The sequence below is a fragment of the Merops nubicus genome, unplaced genomic scaffold (genome assembly GCF_000691845.1).
Source record: "Merops nubicus isolate BGI_N331 unplaced genomic scaffold, ASM69184v1 scaffold5971, whole genome shotgun sequence".
In the NCBI taxonomy this organism is placed as follows: Eukaryota; Metazoa; Chordata; class Aves; order Coraciiformes; family Meropidae; genus Merops; species Merops nubicus.
This window is the reverse complement of record NW_008588897.1, coordinates 37,117-46,278: the sequence shown is the minus strand read 5'-3', so window position 1 is coordinate 46,278 and position 9,162 is coordinate 37,117. Positions and strand designations below refer to the sequence as shown.

At 48.3% G+C, this 9,162-nt stretch overlaps 1 protein-coding gene across 1 annotated transcript in view; it reads right to left on the bottom strand.

Annotated features, from left to right (window-relative positions):
• Positions 1 to 6: 6 nt before the first annotated feature.
• Positions 7 to 9,162, bottom strand: part of AAK1 (AP2 associated kinase 1) — a gene marked incomplete at both ends in the record, with an annotated part of 41,797 nt that continues 32,641 nt past the window's right edge. Inside the window, one exon of the mRNA XM_008949392.1 lies at positions 7 to 713. Within this exon, the coding sequence (XP_008947640.1) occupies positions 7 to 713 (707 nt within the window). The remainder of the gene's footprint in view (positions 714 to 9,162) is intronic.

The following is a 9,162-nucleotide window of genomic DNA, read 5'->3' as shown; positions in this document are numbered from 1 at the left end:
CGCTGCCGAGTCCAGGCTGGTGAACAGCTGGCTGGCTCTGTGCTGGACATCGCCCGCCTGGCCGGGGAAAACCGGGGCTGTGAAGGGTTCCTTAGACACACTGTGGGAAGTCAACTCTTCCGTGCTTTTCTTTTTAGTGAAAGGGGCTCTCAGAAACACATCTGCTTCTTCTGGATGTCTAAGAGCCACGTTGCCCTTGGAGATAAAGGGAGCTTTGGTAAAGACATCCACCTCATCAGGCACTTTTCTCGAGCTCCGGAAAGGAGCCGTGGCAAAAACATCTGGCTCGTTAAAAACCTCCCCAGTGTGCGACTGGAAGGCCGGGAACAGCATCTCCCCCGCTCTAGTCTGGGAAGATTGGGAGTGGGGATTTTCTTTGGAGGCCTCACGTCTTTCGCTGGGCACAGACTGCACGAATCCCGTGCACAACTTGTGGGTTTCCTCCTCCTCTTCTGAATCCATCAGTAACGGCCTGGATCCGCTGCAATCCAAAACGTCTCCTTCGTGGTCCGTCCCCTCTCCTTCGCTGCTGTAGAAGGAGCTGTTGCTTGAAGGACCATCTCTCATTAACAAGTCTGACCCTGAGTTGTGCTGCATTTTCACCTCCAGCACCTCAGCCTGACCCTTGTACAATCCAAGTCCATCACTGCCAGCAGGTCCTTTATGGAGTTCAAGATCTACAACTGGGAACAGAGCTGGGTCTCTCTGCGCACCTAAAAATGCAAGAGAAGAGTGTTACTCAAGCTCCATCTGCTTAGTCATAACTGAGAATTAAAGGTATTTATTACACAAGGAACGTCATGCTGTTCAGATTTAAGTCACCATCACGCATGGAAAAGGGGAAGGAGAGGGAGGGCAAATAAAAGGAAATAAAATGCCAGGGAAGGCGTTTATGACACAAACTGACACACAACTTGGCGTCGCCTTACAGCTCAGGGACACAGGTACCAGTTTTCAGAAGGAGATGGAAGATGTTTAACACATGAACAGGCACACCCAGCACTCTCTCAGCACCTTTCCTCAAGGTTCCCTTTGCCACCCACGACGATGACCGCTATCAGAGAGGTTTCCCCTCCGTAACACCGCTGCCTGGAGTGAAGCTCCAGCAAACAGACAACTCCAGTCATCCCATCCTGTGCTGTTTCATTGGCTGCAGACACCCAGCTTAGCATACACTCTGTTTCTGTGAGACATTCCACGGATACCTGGAATTACACTCAGGGGTGTAAGATCCACAGGGACACCCTACAACCTGCTCTAACACCATACAGGTTTCAAATGATGAAGGGTCAGCCCACGGCTTTTACCAAACCCTGGTAACTACAGCAGCATTGTTTTAAAGTACTGCAAGACAAATTATTTTAAATGCTCCAGACTATGACTTCAAGTCAAGTCTCTAAGGTAACTATTCCCATCTGGCTTCCTTCTTGTTAGTGTAAGATGAGAGCACGGGGAGAGCCTTGCTGCTCTGCTCTCCACCTGCAAGAGCCCGAGGTGGGGCTGGTTTTGCCTTACGACTCACACAGACAGAACAGAAGATGTCTTACCTTCAGAGAACTACTGGCAGGTTAGGAGCATGTCATTGGACTCACGTTAGCAAGAGGATAGGAGAAAGGCACGTGAAAACTAAGCAGTATGAATTGCAGGAATAATGAGGAGGGTGAGGAGGTTGCCCAGGATCCATTAACCGATGGACAAGCGAGGTACAAACCAACCCCCCCACTGTGACAACAGCATCCAAACTCTGCCCAGGTTACCCGGCCACATTTGCACACCCATCCCAGCTCACGAGGCACCACTTCTTGGCCAAGTCCATAGGTGTTCATACTGAACCTCTTCCCAGTCACTTCTCACCAGTAAAGACACAGCAGCCATTCAGTAGGCATCAAAATCAGTATTTATTGGGAAACTATTCACGTCGATACATTTTGCTGCTAAAGACAGTGCAGATATGCAAACATTTTATAAGTTAGTCTACAAAAATACTCTCTGCCTTTCCTAAAGCCTGTATGGCCAGCAATGGTGTAATCTCAGCTGCTCACCTCGGGTGACAGAACAGCACATCTGCCCTGGGGTCTGCTCCCAGGAGCCTGGTCATACACCCACCAGGCACTGCTGTGAGGTTTTGAGAGCACGGGCTGGAGCAGAGCAAGAGGGGCTGCTGGGTCACACAAGTGCCTCTGACTGACCCAGTCCTTGTCAAAATATCACATTTGGGGAAGAAGGAAAGAAAAAAGGCATTTATTGAACACCATGCCAATGCAGACCAACGACCTGCTTTGCAAAAGAACAACACAAACAAGTCATTTGATCAGAATTTTCATTTTAAAGAGTTACTTGTGTTAGCAGGTGTCTGTGTTTTGTAAGCGTTGACTCTGAGGACAGAGTGAAGAGGAGAGCTGACAGGACATCAGCTTGTTTGCTTAGGCCAGGAGCAGCACGTGCTTCTGAGCCCAGAGGAGCTGGATGACAGCAGAGCACTATTTTCAGGGGAGGAGGAAAGAAAAAAAAAAAAAGCCTTTTCCTAATGCTTTCCTGGACTCTCTCCCCACTCTGAGAAGGGCACTGAATGCTTAGCAGCAGTTCTGCCCATTGCTAAGGCCTCAGGCAGAGCCAGCTCCAGCCTTCAGTTAAGGAGCTGTTTTCAGTCCAGGCTGCTGGGCAGTACAGCAAGAAAGGAAGGGCCCTGAGAATTCAAAAACAACAAAAGTGGGCACAGCAATAATAAAACAGTGTGTTATCTGAGAAATTGGGTCATTTACTGACAAGAGAGGAGAGGAGCACCATCCCCACTCCCATGTCCTGTTTTCCTGATGTTGAAGGAGGAAGACCTGGCTTCCAGACATCACCTCACAGTAACTGATCTCAGGCACCTTTTCTTTCCCAAAGTCTCACGTTGCCTCAGTTTCCTTTGACAGAAAGCAAAAGGACAGTCCCAGAAGAAGCTGTGCTGGCAGCCTCACTGCGACAAGGAAGAGAACACTTTAGGTACTGCCTAGTGGCTTTGACATCTCTCACAGTTGTCAACCTCATATGTTAAAAGAGGTCTGAGCTATGTTAGAGCTAACCAGACAAGGTCAGTGCACCCCCATAAGGAGCCACAGCTGCAGGCTTTGCAGACAAACACTTCAGAGTAACTTTGAGGACGACAGAGAACTCCAGTCAGCCAACACCAAAGGATCTTCTGAGGACATGCCCAGCGAGACCCCAGTGCTGTGGGGCCCGTCTCACAGGGGAAGGCACTGCAGCTTTGTTCTGGGTCGCAGCCGAGAGAAAGGTTCACTCCACGAGCTGGTAATAACACGAGGGTAAGAACAAATCTCATGACACTAAGCCAGGGCTCTTTGTTTGAAGCCTTGCCCCTTCCCTGTGATGACTCGGCTGCCCCTCACACCAAGGGCACATTGTGCAAGAGGCCTGGAAAGACACAGGCAGATGGTTTGCCTCCACCAACACCCACAGCCCCTTGTGCAAAGAGAGGTGCCTCTTCTGCAGAGGCAGCATTTCCCAGCATCTACCTCTGCCAAGACAGCGACCATCAAGAGAGAGCTGCCTCCTTTGTCCTGTCCTCCAGGCTCCCAAGATCTCACAGGGAAGCATCCCTTATGTTTCCAATTAATGCTCAGGTTTAACATGTGCATGCTCCTAACAGCTGCAAGCTTTGCAGCAGAGAAGCTTTAGAGAAGCCTGAGTTTATAAAATAAATTTTCTCTCTGCTCCTGTACATTCTTTTTATTCCAGGGTCAGATACACACACTAAAGGAACAATTCCTAAACTATACCTGGGCTTCCTTTCTGAGGGGAGAACCTTAGTAATAAAAACACTTATCACTTGGCACCCCAGGAACACACCCTGCCTGGACTCAGATGGCAACCTGAAGAAAAGACCATTTACCCCCAAGCCACAGCACTGAGACATGGAGTTCCCCCATTTTTTAAGGAAAACAGCACAAACTACCAAAATCACTGACAGGGAAGCTATAGGAGACTTACTGTCCCTGTTACAGGGGCTGTAAAGAGGCAGAACAGTCACCAAGGTGATGGTCTCATTGTCAGAGCAGAGCCAAAGACATTGGGGAGACAGAGACATTCCCAGAGTCTAAAGCTGCCCTTCTCTGAGCCAAACTCATCAACTTCATCCCAACTTCATCAAGCCCAGGTCTGGACAGTCTCAACATCCAGCAACGGGCAGCCAAAATTCAGCACACTTACAGGTGTGCAAAATTTAACATATAAAAGGGGTCAAAAGACTTCTCACTCCTCTGTCCTTGAAATGGTGGTTTCTTTTGTGTCTCAATTCCTAGAAGTATCATTATTCAACAATACAGAGCCACCCTCTGTGGTGCTTCCACGGGGGAGGCCACAGCAGGACACCCGAGGTCAGCATCACCACTGGACAGAAGTTCAGCCAGCAGAAGCATTTCTGCCCAAAGTCCCTGCCCAGTGGCAGATGTGGGTTCTTCAGTTCCAGAAGATAAGGACTTCAACACCTGAGCGTGGGCACCCTGGGACAGTCATCTGCAGCATGAAGAGCGAGTCAGGGCCAGTGCTGAACTCACCAGCCTCAGCCCACCACAGCCCAGCAGTGTGGGAGCTGGAGACCCCCAGCACAGCCAGGCTGCCCCTCGCTCCCAGCCACCTGCTGTGCCTGCCAGCCCTGCTTGAGGTGCAGTCTTCAGACAGTGGAGAAAAACCTAAAGCCAGTTTCTAGGTGTCAAACTCCCTCCTGTGTAGGGCAGGAGCTCGAGTCCCTCTCGTCAGTAATGTCCCTAGAACAGCCCAGAACTCCACCAACCCTTCCTCCCCAGGAAGGATGAGATCCAACACTCTGCGTGGTCCACCTCCCAGGCATGGGCACAGCCATCCCCACAGCTTCCCAGTTATGGAAACAGTACACAGGAGCCAGAAGATCCACCTGGAGGAAACCTCCCCTGTTCCCTGCAGGAGTGACCCCGTTCTAACACACGGTGCCCACACACCTCAGCAAGGTGACAGGACTTGTCTCACCCAGTAACTGGGCTGACTGATACCCCACTCCCCAGAGCACCCCCTCACAGCACACTCACGCCTCCCCCACAGCCACACCAGCTATTCCAGCTCTGATGGATCCACACCAGAGTTCCTGACCTAGACAATGTGTTGGCTGAAATAAAAAAACCCCTTACTCCATGCAGACATGCCTGTTTTGGATGCTAGTGCTGCACGTTGTGTCTTCAACAGACATTCTCTTTAGTCAGAGGCCCACATGCTCCACACTTCATAGTTGCTTGGATATCCCAAAAGCTGCTGAACTCTGCTCTGCATCACATGTGAACTTTCACTGTAATAATAAAATAATTTTTACTCCATCTTTACATGACGAGTTCTGGGAAAGCCACTGAAGGCAACGTCCCGTTGGCTTCCAGGCTGAGGAATGCCAACATGATTCACTCACAAGAAGCCCCCTCTGAAAAGAATTCTGCTCAGGATTCATTCAAGCTGCCATTCCCTTGTGGTAAATGGGCTGTTTGAGGATGCAAAGTCTGCCACAAAGCCACCACTGCCAAGATTCCTCCACCCATCTCAGACTTCCCCACCAGGCTGCACAGCAACTGCAGCCCTGGTGAAGTCCCGGGGAGCCCTGTGAATCAGATGTGGACATCCAGCACTCACGAAGCTGCAGCACCTCCTGGTTTTGGGACAAATGCTCCCAACACAGTGGACATTGTCAGAAAAACCTGAATTGTGGGTGCAACACTAGTGCTCATCGAGTTAAAAAGGGAACTGGGGAGATTTATGGAGGCAGAGGCAGTTTGAAACCCAAGCCCCTCAGTGAGGGCCAACATCGAAGTTCCAACTGTTCCTCTGCACATCGTGCTGCCCCCAACCCAGAGTTCATTCTTGCATCCCAAACAATCTTGCCTTGAAAGGATGTTGCCCCATGGACTGTGATTGCATTCGTGGTATCCTATTAGGAGGATCCATCAAAATAGTTGATGCCAGGAACACCACTACAAGCTCCAGCCTGCCGGGGCAGAAAGGCTCCTCTGCCACCCCAACATGAAGCAACAGCAGACACCAGACAGGGGAATGGCCCTGCTGGGGTTTTGGTGACTGTTTCTTAACACCACCTGCCCCTACTGCCCTTAAAAGGGGACAGAAACATCTCCAGTGTCTTCCAACAAGGCTCCAGCCATTCTGACACGTCTGCAGGACACTGGGTACCAAACACCTCCCACCTGCACACGGATGCGAGCCCAGCTCGTGCCTCCACACACACCCCTCAGTGTTTGAGCAGCACTAACATACCACCTGTGACAAAACACTCTTTGTAAGAGTTTAGGATTAAATCCAAATGCCCACACATTTAATCTCTTGCATTTTCCATTCATTCTGCAAACAAGTGGCAAGTATTTTCTGATGAACACTGTCTAGATAAGACGTCTCTGGAAATGTCTGCTCCCACTGTATCCTCTCTCCCACCCACATCCAAGAATAGCTACTTGAAAAAGCAATAAAATAAACATTCACATCTGCTTATTTAATAGCATTATTAACAACCCAGTGCATTTATAATTTTTTCCAGAACCCTTCAACAAGTGCCATTAGATTTAAAATCTTAAACATTCTTTAAAAGTACTTTAATTCACAGAAATCTTTGTTTCTAATATACAGTAGATGGTTACTTTTTAAAATCCATTCTCTTTTCATATAATCTCAGTATCTGACTATACAATAACTTTCTATCTATAGCGTCTTCGTGTTTTCCAGTCCAGCTTGCCTGTGCTTTAGGAATATAAAACAGAAAAATAATAAAATTCTATCCACAATTTGACTAAGGTCATTTCCATAGTTCTCCTGTAAAGCTTCTCCTGGAAAGTGCAGTATACACATGTAATGATACAACACACTTCAGCAATACTTTTATTATTAAGTGTAGGTTTTAAAAGAAGAGTAACGTAGAGCAGACAGTCGATGGCAGTTCTATGTACAGAATTTGTTCAACTAAGTGCTGGGGTGGGGGACAGCAGAGGCTGGAGGCAGGGAAGGAGCAGCCCCAGGGCTGGGCGTCTCCTTCCAGCGGGAGCTGGGCACAGACAGGGCTCAGTCGCTCGCACTCCCGCACGGGGGGACTGCACTGCTACTAACACAGCTAACACACCTACACAAGGTCAGCAGAAGCTAGTAATTATTCCACTACAGAGGAAGAGTCCTTCTGTTCAGAAAGAGCTTTCAAATACAAGATAGAAATTCTGGACTTCATGACCAATGAGAACAAGTTCAGCATATCCAGCTAGGTGACAAACTAAGCGTGAGAAGGGAAAAAGAACAGGTGAAACCCATGGAGTTGTAGCAGCACTGACTGCAAACCACCCGAACCAAGGGCATGCTTGTTCCACAGCAACTGCAGAGTGGATAGAGTCCACAGGAATCTTTGTCCACAGAAACAAACGGTTCCATACTGATCTGGTTTGCACTATATGCAGTTACAAGAGAAGACAGGGAGCCCAGAACAGGTATCAGATACTTGACTAAAACCAGGATTAAAAAAAAATAAAAATAAATCAACAAACAACCTTAGGACAATTTGTTTCATACACAATTTACAGTAGGTCAAGGGCATTTTTTTTTTTTTTCTCCCAAACACAGAAAAGAAGTCACAGAAAATACATCTGCTGCTGCCACAATGCCCTTTTCATCCAAAAAAGGTCAACAAAATGCTAGTCACAGCCATACTTATGTATTTGGTTCAAAACCTTGTTATATTTCACTTAGGGTCATTTTTGAAGCTTTAACAACCAGGAATTTTTTTTCTTCCTCTCCCCAAGGAAGTGCAGTTCATTCACAAGCAGGATTTTAAACAGCAAACCATGAGCTGAGGGCAGCTGGAGAAAACTCTTCACACACACCACCACCAGAGGTACTAGGCAAGGCTGCTTCAGAGGAATGCAGTGGTTTCTCCTCCTCTGAAGCACACATTGGCCATTTAGAAACATCAGCTCTCCCACACAGGATTCTGCAGGAGAGGAGTGTCCCTACCAACCTCCCCTGTCCCCTTCCACCTGCCCAGTCATCAGAAAACAGGAACAAAACAAAAACCAAACCCAACACCACAAATGCAGAGATTGGAACAGTTGTTCACACACTGCACTAAGGAGGGAGGAGCCTGTGGTGTGCAGGGGTCACGTCAGCTACAATGATCTACTTCATCTACATTGGCTCTCCAGGCTGCTCTGGGGGCATGTCAGCAGAGCAGCTAAGGACAGTGCTCCCTTCAGACAGAGAGCATCACAGACAGGTGCAGAGGAACCACAACAGGTTTGTACCAGCTTTAGAAAGGACTACCTGGAGAGCAGACAGAATCTTTCCCAGGGCATGGGAGGACAGGGAGAAAGGTGGGTGACTAGCTCCTGTTGGCAGATTTGTTTTTCTTTTGATTAAGGAAAGAAATTAAAAAAGCCCCAAAGAACCACAATCAAAGGTAACTCTTCTGGAAATGAAAATGAAGGATTAGGTACGTTACAGAAACTGCGTCTGCTACTGTGTCACTGCTACAGGTCTATGAGCTGATCCACCAGCAGTAAAGACCTGGCTATGTTGGGAAGACTGGACTCAGAGCTTCCACTGTTGTTTCTAGAATGCCCACCTGAAAGTGTGAGAGATAGGAATTCAGTATTGAACAGGACACACACACACACAACAGTTTCAGATGTTCAAGAGCAAGCAAGAAAAAAAGTCAAAGCAAAACAGAAAATTTGTCTGAGTTCTTCTGGTTACTTGTGACACAACAGCAACAACATTCCCCTGCTGGCTCCTCCACCTCTCCCACCCCAACCCTGCTGGCTACACCTGCCTGGAGAAACACCACAGCAGCCAACACACCTCCACAAACCATTTCTCTTTCCCCTCAAGGTTTACATCCAAGCTGAATTCTGTCCTTACTGAATGGTCTCTAAAGCAATCTCAACTCTTACAACCTGCAGGAGGGACTGCTCGAAGGTTTAAACCTTGGTAACTAGTTGCTGTTCTCAGAGCATCTCTGAGTTGACAGCTACTTCAAGGAGAGCTGAGCTGTCAGGTGGCTTTCTAGAACTGGCACGTGGATACTGAAGGAGAGATGCTCCTCTTTACTCAAGGTAGCCTATCTTGGCCCAGCTTTGGTGGAAATCTGCCTTTCAGCAG